This window comes from Helianthus annuus, chromosome 16, assembly GCF_002127325.2.
Source record: "Helianthus annuus cultivar XRQ/B chromosome 16, HanXRQr2.0-SUNRISE, whole genome shotgun sequence".
Classification (NCBI taxonomy): domain Eukaryota; kingdom Viridiplantae; phylum Streptophyta; class Magnoliopsida; order Asterales; family Asteraceae; genus Helianthus; species Helianthus annuus.
The window spans coordinates 190419162-190437370 of record NC_035448.2 but is presented as its reverse complement, the minus strand read 5'-3'; the positions used below and the strand labels follow the sequence as shown (position 1 = coordinate 190437370).

At 36.4% G+C, this 18209-nt stretch overlaps 2 protein-coding genes across 3 annotated transcripts; one reads left to right on the top strand and one right to left on the bottom strand.

The window, feature by feature from the left end:
* Positions 1-3078: 3078 nt before the first annotated feature.
* On the bottom strand, positions 3079-4023 carry LOC110920220 (zinc finger MYM-type protein 1-like). Its single transcript, XM_022164447.1, has one exon. The coding sequence runs from the start codon at positions 4021-4023 to the stop codon at positions 3079-3081; it is 945 nt and encodes a 314-aa protein (XP_022020139.1).
* A 3717-nt stretch (positions 4024-7740) lies between these two features.
* LOC110920470 (F-box/FBD/LRR-repeat protein At1g13570-like) lies at positions 7741-10031 on the top strand. Of its 2 annotated transcripts, XM_022164689.2 has the most exons (4): positions 7741-7828; positions 8221-8983; positions 9401-9559; positions 9638-10031. In XM_022164689.2, the coding sequence occupies exons 2-4, from the start codon at positions 8225-8227 to the stop codon at positions 9899-9901; spliced, it is 1182 nt and encodes a 393-aa protein (XP_022020381.1). In that variant the 5' UTR covers positions 7741-7828; positions 8221-8224; the 3' UTR covers positions 9902-10031. The 2 variants fall into 2 exon arrangements, with proteins under 2 accessions (XP_022020381.1, XP_035840890.1); XM_035984997.1 differs by lacking the exon at positions 7741-7828 and having other exon boundaries at positions 7874-8983.
* Positions 10032-18209: the final 8178 nt, after the last annotated feature.

Here is an 18209-nt window from a genome sequence, read left to right as displayed (position 1 = left end):
TTTTGTGTGAGGAATTATTGGTTGTGGGGAAATTGTTGGGTGTTGTGGTGAGTGATGACCATTGCCACCAAAAAAGGTTGTGATTGATGGAAAAATGGTTGATGACATGGCGAAACATGATTGGATATTGTGAGTGATAGCAGTGGCGGAACCAGAACAAATACTCAGGGGTATCCCAATTTTTTTACCGTGTGTTTATATAATTTATAGAATGGAGAATTTTTTTTACCTATATTATGGGGCAGGACCAATCTTGAAAATCAAGTGCCCTGGTTGAGCAAAAAAAAGACACTTAGGCCTTAAAGAATTAAATTTTATAAACTAGTTTTTTAATGTTATTAGTATTTAGGTTAATGAATCCATATTGAGCATTTCACATTTGAGCTATGTTTTATGAATCAATATTGACAATAAGTTTTTAGGTTTTAGACCGGGCTAGATTTATTTTTAATTTTTACATAAGGGGCCGATCGATTACGTAAAGAATGAAGACTGTGCGTTGGAGCAAGAAGATTGTAAACCGAATTTCGCTACAAGGCATACTAATTGTTGAATATAATGAAACTGCTTCTCAATATTTATACACAACACAAATCCCTTAATAGTCCATCCCCACCCCACCTAACAGGTTATATTAAATTGTTTCTTTAAAGAAAGAATTAAAATGTATTTTTTGGAATTGAAAGGTAAATTAAATTAACTTTTGACTTTCAGACTTATCTTCCCAAGATGTACTCCTCAAGAAACCTTTCTTCCTTGTATCAAAACCTGCAACTTTTTTTTAGAGAAAAATGCCCGGATAGTCCCTGTGGTTTCGCATTTTTTCACCTATAGTCCCCAACTTTCTAAAATTACCTGAATAGTCCCCAACTTTTCATTTTTTGTTCCCGGATAGTCCTTGGGTCTAACTTCAGTTTGTTTCCTCTGTTAAGTGGGTGTGAAATGACCAATTTACCCTTTCCTTTAAAAGGCCAAACCACAGGGACTATCCGGGCATCATATACATTTTTAGAGAAAAACCCCACCACCACACTTCATCTTCAACCTCCACCCACCATCACCCTCCTCCACCCTCCACCATCACCTTTTCTCTGCAATTTTCTTTGAAGAAACCCTAAAACACAACTTGTTTATTAAACATTGTTTTCATGTTCCCTAACTGGATATAACTACATCCAATGTACTGAAACTGCATATGTCATACATCTTCTCCAATTCATATATGCACAAGAGTTCAGAACTTAAAGCTGGAATCAATATAATAAAAAATAATAACTCATTTAAAGGCCTTATAGTTGCTATGACTATCAATCACATACATAATCATATCAGAAATGTAAGAAATAAAACCAGAACCAGATAAATTATTTTAAACTGTAACCACAGAAACAATATTAAACATAACGATCACAGAAATCAGGTTACAACTAACACATCTAAAGTATCAACACAGCAGAAGACAAAACTGTTAACTTGCACAAAATTAAAACCGGTAGCAAATAAGAACCTAGCCGACATGAAACGGACCTCCGAATCGAACCGGATCTCATCAGCAACAGTTAAGCAAGAAATGACCCAACCACTAATCGCCAACCACACCATATTCGCCATCCATCGTGACACACTCCACGGCACTGCCATAATCCTATATCCCCTTTTTCTACTGTTGATTCTTGAAATTGGTTAAGGTTTTGAACGATTCAGTTTGTTATGAACAGTACCCACAAAGGATCAATTCATTCGACGAGAATTCTCACTCAGGCATTTTGTCAAACACCTGTTGTGCGTAAACAGCAAGAACTTTGTAAACGTGTTTTTATTGGAACACGGAGATCAAATTTGGACGTAACTGTAGAAGATATTGATTGGAAATTTGGAGATCTGGACAAGTTGTCAGGTGACTTGGGTGTTTTAGGGTTTCTTTAAAGAAAATTGCAGAGAAGAAGGTGATGGTGGAGGGTGGAGGAGGGTGATGGTGGGTGGAGGTTGAAGATGTGTGGTGGTGGGGTTTTTCTCTAAAAATGTAGATGATGCCCGGATAGTCCATGTGGTTTGGCCTTTTAAAGGAAAGAGTAAATTGGTCATTTCACACTCACTTAACAGAGAAAACAAACTGAAATTAGACCCAGGGACTATCCGAGAACAAAAAATGAAAAGTTGGGGACTATTCAGGTAATTTTAGAAAGTTGAGGACTATAGGTGAAAAAATGCGAAACCACAGGGACTATCCGGGCATTTTTCTCTTTTTTTTTTATTTCAATTCAACGCTAACAAAGAAACTTTACCAACTTCATCTTTCTTCTTTGTTTTCCTTCCATGGTTATTTGGGCCAATATAATCAGTATTTTTTGGGCTTAATTTCAGTTTGTAAAATTTTTTTTGAGGGGTGTCCTAGTTGTTGTTGAGGAGTGTCCTTAGTATAAAAATCGAAAAAAAAAAAATTTACACTACCGGATAAAAGTTGAGCCGTAGCCCGGGCTACGCCTCGGACTACACTAGGTCCGCCCCTGAATGATAGAATTCTATCACTAGTGACCACCCCCTAATGTACCTAATGTAGAATAACACATCTTTGAAAAAAAAAAACAGCATACCTTAACAAATAAAGTTTATTATATCAAACACGTAGAAAGATCAAAAGTCAAAACACGAGGTCAGTGAAATAAGGACCTTAACAAATAAAATATACGGATCCATAGTATGTAATACGTAGGGTAACACATGTGTAAAAATACAACATGCCTAGTGAAATAAGCCGAATTATGACAAATTTAATGCCAAACTTAATGAACGACATGTAAAAAAGACATTACAACCATGTGCAACGTAAAAATATTGTACATGTATGAATACAACATATGTTAAAAAGAAAATGCATGTTTACACCTCATGTGAATGTAAAAATCAGGGCCGTCCCCGAGAATGATAAAAATCTTTTGGGCCCTGTCAAGATAAAAAAATTGGGCCCAAATCTATAATATAAACTCATTAATTATATATATCAAGAAATCACTGTACGACGATCATTGTTATAAAATAAACAAAACAAAAGTAACCTAACAAAATGATCGAATTTACTTAAGTGAATCGTGCGGCTCTCCTAGCGTTTTTTGAAGCAAAACTCTCGATCAAGTCTTTATATTCCATACCTTCTAATATTTCGTTTTCAATAGATATCATTGCCAATCCGTTAAGTCTTTCTTGCGACATCGTCGATCGTAAATAAGTCTTCAACAACTTCAATTTTGAAAAGCTTCTTTCCGCCGATGCCACCGTTACCGGAATTGTCAAAAGCACTTTATACGCATTTATAGCATTAGGGAAATGACCAAGCCGCTTGATATTGTTTAAAGCATCAAAAGGGCTAACAATGTAACTCGGTAAGAATGTCTCGATCAACTTCAACTCCAAATAAAGTTCATTAGCATCAATGTCCGATTCTTCTTTATATTTCAATGCATCTTGAAGACGATAACAACAAGACTTAAGAGTGGCTTCATCAAGTGTCTTCAACTTTTTAGGAAACAAAAAACCCCATAAATTTTCGAATTTTTTGTATTGATCGAATCTTGTTTCAAGAGAACTTATAGCTTGATCAACAATACATAAAAAGTAATTGACTTTAAAATCCTCATCGAGTGAAAATATAACTTCTTCTACATTTGAATTCTCATCAAATTGTTTTTTCCTACGTATCACACGTTTTTGAGGGAATCCCGCATCAACACCCAATTCATTGGCAATTTCTACAGCTTCATCAATCGCCTTGGAAAACCCCTCTTCTCTATATTTTTTAAAGTATTTAATCAATTTGTCCACTTCATCAATAGCAACATCAAGAACCACATCCTTTGATTGCAACTTTTTGCTCACCACATTCACATTTGATAACATTTCATACCAAATGACGATCTGTACCAAAAATTCATAGTCACCAACCTCATGCTTTTCAAGTGATTTAGCTTCGCTTTGAATTTTAGCATCTTTATCGGAGGCCCTAACTCCATCAATATAAAACAACATTATCCTATACTATTTGTTTGATTATAACATCAATTATTAATTATTAATATTTTTCCCAACTGCTAGTTCTTTATATTAATTAAAAAGGCACAATTGTTTGTTACTTTAACCACACTTTAAGAATTGGAGTTGGGGCTTGGGTCGTTTGTTGATGTAAAACATTAAAACAAGTCTCAAAATCAACTATATGTCCAGCTAATAAAAAGAAACTGAGAAACAAAATAAGTTTGATTTACCTTTTATGTGATATTGAAACCCTAGTCACTCAGATTTTGAGTTGTTTCTTAGATTGATTGCAAGAATATAGAAACCCTAGTCACTCAGATTGTTGTTGAAGTCGATTTGAGAGATGACGCCATGTTTTTTTGCGCTCAACTATCAGATTCAGAGATGAAGAAGATACGAATGGGATTGCTGCTGTTCAATATTGCTGTTGTTCACATACTCCGTGTTTTCCTTTTTGCGTTCCATCATTCCCCAAGGCCCACCATATATACTATAATAGTTTTTTAACGATCAACTTCAACTCCAAATAAAGTTCATTAGCATCAATGTCCGATTCTTCTTTATATTTCAATGCATCTTGAAGACGATAACAACAAGACTTAAGAGTGGCTTCATCAAGTGTCTTCAACTTTTTAGGAAACAAAAAACCCCATAAATTTTCGAATTTTTTGTATTGATCGAATCTTGTTTCAAGAGAACTTATAGCTTGATCAACAATACATAAAAAGTAATTGACTTTAAAATCCTCATCGAGTGAAAATATAACTTCTTCTACATTTGAATTCTCATCAAATTGTTTTTTCCTACGTATCACACGTTTTTGAGGGAATCCCGCATCAACACCCAATTCATTGGCAATTTCTACAGCTTCATCAATCGCCTTGGAAAACCCCTCTTCTCTATATTTTTTAAAGTATTTAATCAATTTGTCCACTTCATCAATAGCAACATCAAGAACCACATCCTTTGATTGCAACTTTTTGCTCACCACATTCACATTTGATAACATTTCATACCAAATGACGATCTGTACCAAAAATTCATAGTCACCAACCTCATGTTTTTCAAGTGATTTAGCTTCGCTTTGAATTTTAGCATCTTTATCGGAGGCCCTAACTCCATCAATATAAAACAACATTATCCTATACTATTTGTTTGATTATAACATCAATTATTAATTATTAATATTTTTCCCAACTGCTAGTTCTTTATATTAATTAAAAAGGCACAATTGTTTGTTACTTTAACCACACTTTAAGAATTGGAGTTGGGGCTTGGGTCGTTTGTTGATGTAAAACATTAAAACAAGTCTCAAAATCAACTATATGTCCAGCTAATAAAAAGAAACTGAGAAACAAAATAAGTTTGATTTACCTTTTATGTGATATTGAAACCCTAGTCACTCAGATTTTGAGTTGTTTCTTAGATTGATTGCAAGAATATAGAAACCCTAGTCACTCAGATTGTTGTTGAAGTCGATTTGAGAGATGACGCCATGTTTTTTTGCGCTCAACTATCAGATTCAGAGATGAAGAAGATACGAATGGGATTGCTGCTGTTCAATATTGCTGTTGTTCACATACTCCGTGTTTTCCTTTTTGCGTTCCATCATTCCCCAAGGCCCACCATATATACTATAATAGTTTTTTAAATTTTGGGCCCCTTAAAGCTTTTGGGCCCTGGCTTTTGCCCGGGCCGCCCAGCCCAATAGCCGGCTCTGGACTACTAAAAATATTGTACAGCCATGTATATGTAAAAATACAGTAATGTTCTGTACATATATATATATATATATATATTATATATATATATATGAATGCAATATATATCTCCGATAACCAGCTTAACACAATACATAGTACAAGCCTAAAAATACAGTACATGTGACACATCATATGAATGTTAAAAATACTGTACATGCTAAAAAATGAGTACATATGATGTAAGAAAAGGGCAACCCGGGTGTAAAAATGCACCATATACCTAGTACAACATTTCAACCCTAAGTTACACTACATTCATGTACATTAAAAAGGTTGACACATATATTCGGCTTATGAAACAGGTTGTTTTTGGTTTTGTAAATTATGCCTCTTTCAGGTGAACGTAAAAATTCATTACATAATTTCGGTTTACGAACGGCAAGAAGTTCTCTTATGTTCGTTCGTTTATTAAATGAACGAACACGAACTAGAAATTTTGTTCATTAAGTTAAACGAACGTAAATGAACAGGGCTTGTGTTCGTTTGTTTATGTTCGTGAAAGTTCGGCAATGTGTACATTTATGTTCTATTTATGTTCGCTCGTTTACTTCCATTTATGTTCGTTCATTTAAAGGTTTTTATATGCGGTATTTTCGTTTTATTGTTTTTAGTTTTTAAAAATATGAATTCCTAGTTATACTATATGCATGCCACTCACAACATCCGTTATTTGACCATTTCAATTTCAGTTTGTGTTAAAGTTTGAGAAACATCTTAATATTGTTTAATCATATTTCTGATAATTACGTCTACTGTGTTTGGATTCTTTATAATTTTTGTGATGAAAAATACAGATTTTATTCCAAAATGAATACACATTCGTGTGTATTAATTTGTTTTTATGAACATTGTTTGTGTTCATTTAAGTTAATGAATATTTGTTTGAGTTCGTTTGCGTACTATAAGTATTCATGAGCACGTTCATTTATTTAATGAACGAACACAAATAAGAAATCTCGTTCGGTGTACTTTTATAAACAGTTCATTAACATACTCACTCCTTAATAAACGAACATCAACAAGATCTTGTTCGTATTTATTAGGTTTGTTTAATCATTTACAACCCTAATTACATGTTAAACATTCAGTACATATGATATAAATTTACTAATGTAAAAAGAAAACACCCTTGACCCAGTTTCATATTTTTTTGAACGGCCAACAAACTCAATCCGAGCACTCCCGGGGCACCCACTGGACAAACGGAGTACTCCAAGAGTAACCCGAGTTCACCACCAATTCCGGGGAAAACCCGTTAACCCACCCGTCCGTAGGCACGACGGTGAAATTACCGGTAAAAACCGTTTGGCTCAAGGATTCAACCCAGGTTTCCCTGGGTCTCCTATCATTGCCCACCAGTGCCTCACTCTGCACCAAGTGAGAGTCGAACCTGCATCTCTCAAGAGAAATGCAAGTCCTCCACCACTTGATCTAGAGATCATTGGCGAGGTACAAATACAAAGTTAATCTTGCGAAACAAGGCTAAGTTTGGAGGAAATAGTAACACATGGCATAAATACAAAGTTAATCTTGCGAAACAAGGCTAAGTTTGGAGGAGATAGTAACACATGGCATATTTTATATGCCATGTGTTACTATCTCCTCCAAACTTAGCCTTGTTTCGCAAGATTAACTTTGTATTTGTACCTCGCTCATACCAAAAGTGATCGACGTAGATACATAATAATAATAGTAATAGTAATAGTAATAATAGTAGTAATAATAATAACTACTTCGGTGATGTATCAACCCTAATTTCGGTGATCAACGTAGATACATATTAATAAACATACCCGTTACGGTTTTGGTCATTTTTGGGCCAATTTATTGTTGGGCTGATGTGCTTCTTATTGGGCTAATCAACAGAAGCCTTTTATTTTATCAAACAATTTAGCCCATAAGAACTTGAAATAAAAAACTAGCAAAAACAGTAGTTATTCCATTCAATCATTCCTCTAATCCGGCCTTTTTTTTTTCTTCTAACATCGGTGATCTATCAACCCTAATTTCGTTGTGATCATCATCATCCCTCCCTTGTAAGTTGTCATTTATCTCATGATTCTAGGTTTTGTTTGACTACATTCATATGAAATTTATGGCTCTGTTTATGATTTATCAAATTACTTCAATAGCAGAAATGGAATTTATGTTTATGATTCAGATTTCTATTAGTATATTCATGTGGATAAGTTCAATTCGAGGATGAAATGTATCACCCTTTCTCTGTTTTTATTTTTTATGAAAGCAATTCAATAGGTTTGTATATTATGTAATTCTGCTAAATGGACTTTAACATCTCTTTTGGCTCATTACATAGATTTTAGATTAAAAAAATAAAAATAAAAGAAAGGCAATGCGATTTGTATGTGCTGTGTGCATATGGATGGCTATTCGTTCCATCGGTTTATGTAATTTGTCTTCTTGTTAGACGGATGGCACTTGAAGCATCATCCGAGTTTACACCAGAGGATTTTATTAGCAGCATGCCTGATAATGTGATAACTAGTATTCTGCATCGGATGCCGTTACAAGATGCAGTTAGGACTGGTATCTTGTCGAGAAACTGGAGGTTTAAATGGACTATGCTTACCCAACTCCTATTTGATGACAACTTCGTTTCGTATGTATTAGAAACACAAGGCCAAAATGGCTTTTGGAAAACTATAAGTAGACTTCTTCTTCATCTTAACGGCGCCATAACAAAGTCTGTCGTTATCCTCGCCGTATTGGACGTGGAAGACATTCATCACCTCATTTTGTTCTTGTCCAGAAAAGGGATTAAGGAACTCACTCTTACAGATTGGACTAAACCGCACGTGAAGTTGCCTACCCATCTTTTCTCTTGTTTAGAGTTGAAACGTTTGAATATTTCTGGCTGCGGCTTCACTCCTCCACCTAGTTTTCGTTGTTTTCCGAACCTATTGAGCTTATCATTACACGGCGTACATTTTAAAGGCACTGACCTTGGGGAGTTTCTTACTCGGTGTCCCTTACTTGAGACTTTGGACCTGCTTTATATTACTTATACAGGCAACGTTAAACTAGTCGAGATTGCAAAACTGGAAAATCTTAAAATATTATCTTTGTCATTGTCTCTTATTGAGACGAACATAAGTTCTTGTATTGTATTTGAGCTCGTGGGTTCTCTTCCAAAACTTCAAGAGCTTGGTTTGGATTTTCTAAGCTGCAGGGTGAGGCTAAGTTGTGTCTTTGAAGTCTACTTTTCAGAAACATAGTCCCCTTTTTTCATAATCTTAAACTAATGAGTTAATTACTGTTTTCGTCCCCGTGATTTGTCAAAAATCACTATTTCAGTCCATTAGTTTAAAATTTGCGATTTCAGTCCCTGTGGTTTCACTTTCGTAACCATTTTAGTCCATGTGGTTTCACTTTCGTAACCATTTCAATCCATTTATTTTGTTAGTACAGGGACTGAAATGGTTACGAGGTGGACTGAAATGGTTACGAAAGTGAAACCACAGGGACTGAAATCGCAATTTTTAAACTAATGGACTGAAATAGTGATTTTTGACAAACTACAAGGACGAAAACAGTAATTAACTCTAAACTAATAATATTCAGTTTATGAATTTTCACTTTTCGTATAGTTGACGGAAGGTGGTGCTCAAAAGAAGTTCCCCATCGCCTTTCCCTCTCTCAAGGCATTTAAAGTAACAAGAATAGATACAGGCAACGGTAGTATGTTATCATGTGCTTTAGAAATTATCAGACACTTCCCAAATTTGCAGATTTTTGAAATTGCGCATGTATGTACCGATCATTCTGCTTGTCTTATAATCTCATATATGTATAGTTTTGCATTTGAATACCGGTTATTCTTTCAGGTTTCTGAGCACATTTCAATTCCATTTCCAATTCCAGAGGTAGAGGTCACCATGATGGAGCTTCGGAGGGTGGTGTTTGCGCTTTTTAAAGGTTCAGAGAATGAAGTATGTTTGATAAAGTATTTCCTTGCGTGTTCTCCTTCCCTGAAAAAGATTGTTGTTCATCGCGACTGGTTTCTAGGGTCCGATGAACAGTTGATATTTACTAAGAAGTTGTTGAAGCTTCATCGAGCTTCCCCGGTAGCAGAAATCGATTTTGAATAATTTTTTGTTGTTAACTTCTCTTTTATGGCCTCGTTGTGTATTTGACAAAATTATATATTATGTTATATTTGAGGGATTTATGTGTAACTTTATAATCTATATATAGTCCTTGTAATCTTCTATTATGATATACAATAATCAATACAATTACAAGTTTTATATGGTAACAGAGCTAAGGCCGTGTGTAGTGGACCGCCATCTGGGGTTCATGTCGAACATCGCGCCCCATAGCACCGGGGTACACAGCCCCCTGGGCGCTATCGGCTGAAAAGTTTGAGGCCCACGATGACTATAATGACATTATTGGCGAGTTGTTTGATAGAACATTGGTAGGTGGTTATGAGGCTTCATCCATTACACATGTTATATAAAGCCCCCATTTCACTTGTTTTGCCACTTGTCACATAACCCCCCATGAGGGCTCCATGGGGCTGGCTTACCACTACACATGGTCTAAAAGCTCTTGGACCTAAACCCTAGCTGCCGCCACCTCCTAAACCCTGCTGCCACCTTTTTTTCCGATCACAGCCACCGGCACTAGCACTGCTGGTCAACAGCAAACAATCCATATGTTCAAGTAAACAACCTGCAACAGCTTTTTCTCCTTCACGCGCACTGTTCATTGAGGTACTTTTCACACGAGCATTGTTCACCGACGTACCGTTCAAGGGGGTACTGTTCACAATGGCTATTGTTCCCTTCACTACAACAAATAAAACAAATCACAATTCTCACAAGTTCGGTTTTAAACTCAGCCCTACAAATTATGGGTATTGGAAAACAATGATCCAACCTTTTTCTTATCACTAATGGTCTTATTGGTTATATTGATGGAATCATTGCTTGACCATCGAAAACTGTTACAGCCACATCATCGTCAGACAAAGAACCTGCAACGCCATCAAACCCTGATTATTCTGCTTGGATTGCCAACGCCACACATGTCCTCATGCTGCTACTTTCTACAATCTCTGAAGCCTCTTTCAACCAGGTACAGGGTGACACCTCTCGTGAACTATGGCTTTCACTGGAATTAGATATATTGTTAACTTCTTTGTAGGAATTAGTCATATGACTTGAAAAGCAAAGGGCTGCGTTTGGTGCCAGATTCTTATACAATTGGAGTTACTGGCAGTCTGGCAGAAATGGAGCAGATATATGGGCTCCATTTAAGACCACTTTCCCAAAATCATAAAGAGATGGTGGTAGAATCTATATATATTATAAATTTTAATGCAATTTATATTTAGTTTATATTCACTAAAATCTAAATCAATCATAGTTTATGTTCGCGGCTATTTTTATGGCATATTCCACTTTTCTTGTAGGTGATGCTACAAAGAGCTTCCCTACCACATGTCTCAAGGCTCTTAAATTATCAAGAATAGATTTTGGCTATGCTAATATGCTATCAAGTGTATATGAAATGATTAGGCACTTCCCAAATTTGCAAACCCTCCTTGAAATCACAGTAATGCCACATGTATGTATTGATTATACTACTTGTCTTGCAGTGTCATATATATGGTTTTGCATTTTAACATAAGTTATTTATTTACTTTTTGCAGCATCCTGACTCAATTCCAATTCCAATTCAAATTCCAGAGGTAGAATACAATGCAAGGGGACTTGAGATTGTGGTGCTTAGATACTTTTCAGGTTCAGAGAATGAAGTATGTTTGATAAAGTATTTACTTGCATGTTCTCCTTCTCTAAAAAAGATGGTTATTCATTTATGTTTGATAAAGTATTTACTTGCATGCAGCAGTGGCGTACTCAGAAATTTTTCCATGGGGGTGCGGAACATTTTTAAAAATTTTAGGCCCCTAGGTATATAAGTAAAAAAAATCGGTTCGTATCGGATCGTGTCGGGTCGGGTCATGTAAAACAAACGAACATCAAACTAAATTTATATAATCATCAAAAACATGTCAAACCTTGTTACAAACATAATTAAAATTTCGACGCCCTACGGGTTTTCATTTTTTGAAATCTATCCAAAACATCATCTAAAACTAATTTCTTAAGCAATTCTTTCTCTATATAACATAAGTTCATCGCTGCATAACATAATGTTTAAATTTTAATTTTAATTTTCAACTAATTAAGCCCTAGAAATCATAACGTTAGTTGTAATCACCCTAAAGATATATAAACAACATAATCACCCTAACAACATCAAAATACACAAAATTTCAAACCTATTTAACAACTTTATTACGGTGGTATCGTGGCTTATTACGGTGGTCGCCGGCTACTGGACTGTTGTCGCTGGGTGATGTTGTTCGTTGGCAGTGCAGGGACGCAAGAGAGAGAGAGAGCGGGAGAGAATTTCTAAAGGTTTTGGGCTTTAATTATTTTATTATAGTTTGAAATATTGTTGGGTTTGGTTAATGGGCTAAGACTTAGTGGGTTAGCTAGTTAGAAATTATAAGTGGGTAAAGGTATGGGTATTTGGGTATTGTTAGTTAGGTATTAAAAGTTATATAATTTAGGTAGTATTTTCTTTTAAAATAAGAGTTTACTAAAAAAATTTAAAATATAAATTGATAACACTTTTTACCTAAGGGGTGCGGACGAAAAATTTCAAGGGTGCGGTTGAAAAATTCCAAGGGGTGCGGACGAAAAATTCCAAGGGGTGCGGACCGGATTTTCGACGGAACTTAGCACTGAATTTTTTTTTTCACCGGGGGTGCGCTCGCCCACCTTGGGCTGGGCTTGGGTCCGCCCCTGCTTGCATGTTCTCCTTCTCTAAAAAAGATGGTTATTCATTTAGCAGCTTTTATTGCCACCAGACCTTTCTCTATCAATTAACAATCTGATGTCGTCACTAAACACATTACTTAAATTGTAGCCATTTTTTGAATGGGGTCTATCACAAGCGCCCGCTGAACAGTCGATGTTTAATAGGAAGTTGTTGAAGTTAGGTTGAGCGTCCACTATAGCTGAAATTGACAATTTATAAAGTTTGTAAAAAATGTAGGGAGTGAAAATGACAATTTTCTACAAACTTTATAAATTATCAATTTCAGAGGGTAAATATGAAAAGTTAGAACTTAAAAGGTGCAAATGATAATTTATAAAGTTTGTAGAAAATGTAGGGAGTGAAAATAACAATTTATTAACTTTCTAAAAAATTGTATGTGGTGAAAATGATTTTTTCAAAAATATAGGCACATGTTTTGGTCGGTGGAAAGGCTTGTTTAAGAAGATACATATAAGGCTGGAGGGTGTGGTTGGAGCCCTCTAGGGACTTTACCAGGCCACGTAAGCGACACGTATAATCCACCTTAGTCATGGGGCTTTATCACGCCCCCCTTTAAATTGCATGGTGTGCAGTGGCGGACCCAAGAATTTTTCCATGGGGGTGCGGAACATTTTTAAAAATTTTAGACCCCTAGGTATATAAGTAAAAAAATCGGTTCGTATCGGGTCGGTTCGGGTCGTATCGGGTCGTGTCGGGTCGGGTCGAGTCATGTAAAACAAAAGAAATCGCGCCATAACGTCCTTACTCATGGTTCCTATCACAAACAAATTGATCCATAAGTTCATCACTCCATAACATAATGTTTCAATTTTAATTTTCAACCCTAGAAATCGTGTGTAATCACCCTAAAAATCATCTAAACAACCATAAACAACGTTAAAACACATGAAATTTCAAACCTATTTAAGAATTTTGTTACTCTTTGGTGTCGGACGGCGGTGGTTCGCGGCTGCTGATGACGTGCTGTTATGGTTGCTATTGTGTTCGATGATCGCTGGCATGAGACTACCCAATAGAGGGAGGGCGGGAGGAATTCTAAGGGACTATTGGGCTTATTTTAATTATTGTAGTTTGAACTTAGGTTGAGTTTGGTTAATGAGCTAATTATGTTTAATGAAATAGTGGGTTAAGGTATTGGGTATTTGGGCATTTGGGTTAAGTTGGGTAGTATAAGTTTATATAATTTAGGTAGTTTTTTTAAATTAGATTTTACTAAAAAAAATTAAAATATAAATCGATAACATTTTTTTACCTAAGGTGTGTGGACGAAAAATTCCAAGGGGTGCGGATGAAAAATCAAAGGGGTGCGGACGGGATTTTCAACGGAAAATAGCATTCAATTTAGTTTTTCCTGGGGGTGCGCCCGCCCACCTTAGTCTAGGGGTAAGTCTGTCCCTGATGGTGTGGGATGGAGCCCCCTTTACACTATAGCGCCCCCTTTAACCTATCTCAGCCACATTTTCTTCCCCTTATAGCCCCTCTCTCTCGTTAACATGTTGGCGACACCACCATGGCGCCCTCCCCCCCCCCCCCCTAAAAATTTATTAACTTTCTAAAAACTTGTATGTGGTGAAAATGATTTTTTTCAAAAATAAAGGCGCGTATTTTGGTCGGTGGAAAGGCTTGTTTAAGAAGATACATATAAGGCTGGAGGGTGTGGTTGGAGCCCTCTAGGGGCTTTATCAGGCCACGTAAGCGACACGTAGGATCCACCTTAGTCATGGGGCTTTATCACGCCCCCCTTTAAATTGCATGGTGTGCAGTGGCGGACCCAGGAATTTTTCCATGGGGGTGCGGAACATTTTTAAAAATTTTAGGCCCCTAGGTATATAAGTAAAAAATCGGTTCGTATCGGGTCGGTTCGGTCGTGTCGGGTCGAGTCATGTAAAACAAAAGAAATCGCGCCATAACGTCCTTACTCATGGTTCCTATCACAAACAAATTGATCCATAAGTTCATCACTCCATAACATAATGTTTCAATTTTAATTTTCAACCCTTGAAATCGTGTGTAATCACCCTAAAAATCATCTAAACAACCATAAACAACGTTAAAACACATGAAATTTCAAACCTATTTAAGAATTTTGTTACCCTTTGGTGTCGGACGGCGGTGGTTCGCGGCTGCTGATGACGTGGTGTTGTGGTTGCTATTGTGTTCGATGATCGCTGGCAGGAGACTACCCAAGAGAGGGAGGGCGGGAGGAATTCTAAGGGACTATTGGGCTTATTTTAATTATTATAGTTTGAACTTAGGTTGAGTTTGGTTAATGGGCTAATTATGTTTAATGAAATAGTGGGTTAAGGTATTGGGTATTTGGGCATTTGGGTTAAGTTGGGTAGTATAAGTTTATATAATTTAGGTAGTTTTTTTTAATTAGATTTTACTAAAAAAAATTAAAATATAAATCGATAACATTTTTTACCTAAGGTGTGTGGACGAAAAATTCCAAGGGGTCCGGATGAAAAAATCCAAGGGGTGCGGACGGGATTATCAACGGAAAATAGCATTAGATTTATTTTTTCCTGGGGGTGCGCCCGCCCACCTTGGGCTAGGGGTAAGTCTGTCCCTGATGGTGTGAGATGGAGCCCCCTTTAACCTATCTTAACCACCTTTTCTTCCCCTTATAGCCCCTCTCTCTCGTTAACATGTTGGCGACACCACCATCCCCCCCCCCCTTTAAAGATGGCGGTGTGGTGATGTCCCATAATACAAAAATGTTAAAAATAACTATTTTATCTTTCACTTTTATTACTTTTACTGTCTAACTCGTTTATGTTTTTGTTACATGTAATCCTTTGGAGTTGGGCTCAATAACAAAGACATTTAGGCATGGGCTTACTGGGATGGGGCTTGCTTGAATATATATATCGCTGTTGATGACCTTCTCAATAACTGAGGCGCATTACCCTCTTCCCGAGTCTCATTCGATAGAGCGAGAGAAAAGAAAATAGATGCAAATATAAAAAAACTATGTTTTCGAGTTTTTTTTAAGGATATGGAGAAAAGAAGGGAAAAGGGAATAAAATTTGTCTACATATTCATCCTTCTAAATTAAAGAGACTAGGAGAGAAAATATTATTAATTACTAAATTGTCCTCATATCTAATTAAAATGTTGGGTAAATTACACTTCGTCCTTTATGTTTGTATTGGATTGCAATGGATGACCTTTAACTTCAATAATTACAATCACGGTCCTTTATTTGTAAAAGCCATTACACGATAGATCCTTTATCACTAACCAAGTCAAAATTTTTAGTTAAGTTTGACATGTGTTTGGCATGTGAGGACAATGAAGTCTTTTTACCTCCACCTTCATCTTCATCTAAACTCATGTTCTTCATCTCAACTCACATTTCCACTCTTTCTCTCGCTCACCGGCCACCCACCACCACCAGTGGCAGAGATAAGTGTATGAGAGGGTCCCACAGTACATTAAAAATACCCATGTCCAGAAGATTCATATACAACTAAAAGATAAGTCCATCAAATGTAAAAACTTCAAACTGGATATTAAAAAGGCACCCATGAGGTCATGAAAACCCAGTCATCCCTTTTTATTTTCCCTTCTAAGTTAGATCCAAAATTGTTGCCAACGGTGATTCCCCAAATTAAGTACACCGGAATCACAGAAGGTTTCTTTTCCCTTCTAATTCGAGCTGAGGCAAAAGGCTTCATGAGATCACGGTTTTGGGCTTAGAAAAGGGTTGATTGCTGATATCAACCTTCAAATCTGTTAACCTTTAAATAAAAAAAAATCAACCTTCAAATCTTTAAATCTATTGCCCACTATTAACACAACACAAATATACTTGAATCTGAATCAGAATGTTAACTCTTTCACTCATAAACATCTGCTTCCTGAATCTAAATGTTAATTCTTTCCTTTTCATGAGGTAAAACCGGTTTCAACATCAAGGGTTGTATCGGAATCAGGCATTGGAAGGATTGTAGTAGTAGGACATTGGTACCACTGTGAAAGTTGCATCAGGAAGCTCAACTTTAACGGACCTGTTATTCGACCAAGTAATCAATTGTATTTTTTTAGTTGATTTTCTTGTTAAGTTTTTCTGACCCAACCGAAATCCACAAATTCAAGTCAAGGATCGTTCTAATAGATTAATGAGAATAAACCCTCGTTTCTTCATCTTCATCTTCATCTTCAAGAACAATGATGAACAGATGATGTTTTTTTCGCAGAACGTGGTTGATTGCGGTGGTTTGGGTCTAGGTTGTCAGAGAGAGAAAAGGAGGTCAGATAGACTTATACAATAAGGATGTTGGGAATTAAACGCATGTACGTGACAAAACAAGGATCGTTCTAATAGATTAAAGAGAATAAAGCAAGGATGTTGTGAATTCGCATAAGCATATATTCGTTTCATAACCTCCTCCTATAAATCAACCACAACTGACAAAGAGCCTGTATTAGAAACCATCCTATGTCTTTTACCAACCGAAGAGGCAGCAAGGACAGATAATACTTCATTTGTCGAGAAACCATACTGTCAATAAACTACCATCTTTTACTCATAAACCCTTGAATCCCAACGATTCTCTAAAAGAACCTGTATTAGAAACCATCCTATGTCTTTTACCAACCGAAGAGGCAGCAATGACAGATAATACTTCATTTGTCGAGAAACCATATTGTCAAGAAACTAACATCTTTTAATACTTCATTTGTAACCGTAAGGATGATGCAAATTTGTACGTAAAGATCTCTACACAAACTCTTTTACATCTTTTAACCAATTGTCCATCACTTAAGACCTTGATAGATTTGTTGAAATCGAAGAAAAGAGTAACTAGCAGAAGACGTGTAGGGTTCTTCCAACAAACTGTGTATGTGCTTGTGCTGTAGAAACCGGTGATGAATTTGTGTATCTAAATCAGGTTCTCTGCCTTAGATCGGTCATTCCTTGTGATACATGAACGTTGTATTCTTGTCTTTCAGAAGAGTTGGTATTGAACCAAGAATACATCAAACATTCTAAACCCTACTTGGAAACAAACCAACAAAATCCTTATACTCTTCTAGCAGAACCCGACACGTCTTCTATGATGATTCGAAACATTCACGAACCACAATGGACTCAGACTAATACTACTCACCCTCCCGGCCTCCCCTGAGGAAAAGTTTTCCCGACGACTCAAGACTAAGCAGTTGGTTTTGGTTCATATCAGCGTTGTTTATCACCCTGTGTAAGCATTGGAAGCCCGACCACTAGCAAAATCATTGCATTACATCCCCGTTGAAAACAAGTGATTAAAACGCTTCTCCTTACAACTCTCATCAAATGCCTCACCCTTCCTTTTTATTACAGTCATACGACACGTTTTTTTTGTTTTTTCAATCTTTGTTACTTGTTAAAGTTTTATTTTTTTCTACTTTTAGAAAGATTTGACCACCTAACGACTGTAAAATGTCTCGTGTGATTGACACCTTAAATCCATTAAATACTTTGGGTAAAATCTAATTTTCTTTTCATACGGGCCGTATACAGTTATACGGCCCGTATACGTTGTTCGTATCCAT

What these genes read in the sequence shown, in the direction of transcription:
- LOC110920470 (XM_022164689.2), top strand. Translation starts at nt 8,225, where the DNA reads ATGGCACTTGAAGCATCATCCGAGTTTACACCAGAGGATTTTATTAGC. An exon ending in TGGATTTTCTAAGCTGCAGG is followed by an intron (nt 8,984 to 9,400) that starts GTGAGGCTAAGT and finishes CTTTTCGTATAG; the next exon opens with TTGACGGAAGGTGGTGCTCA. An exon ending in AGATTTTTGAAATTGCGCAT is followed by an intron (nt 9,560 to 9,637) that starts GTATGTACCGAT and finishes TTATTCTTTCAG; the next exon opens with GTTTCTGAGCACATTTCAAT.
- LOC110920220 (XM_022164447.1), bottom strand. Translation starts at nt 4,023, where the DNA reads ATGTTGTTTTATATTGATGGAGTTAGGGCCTCCGATAAAGATGCTAAA.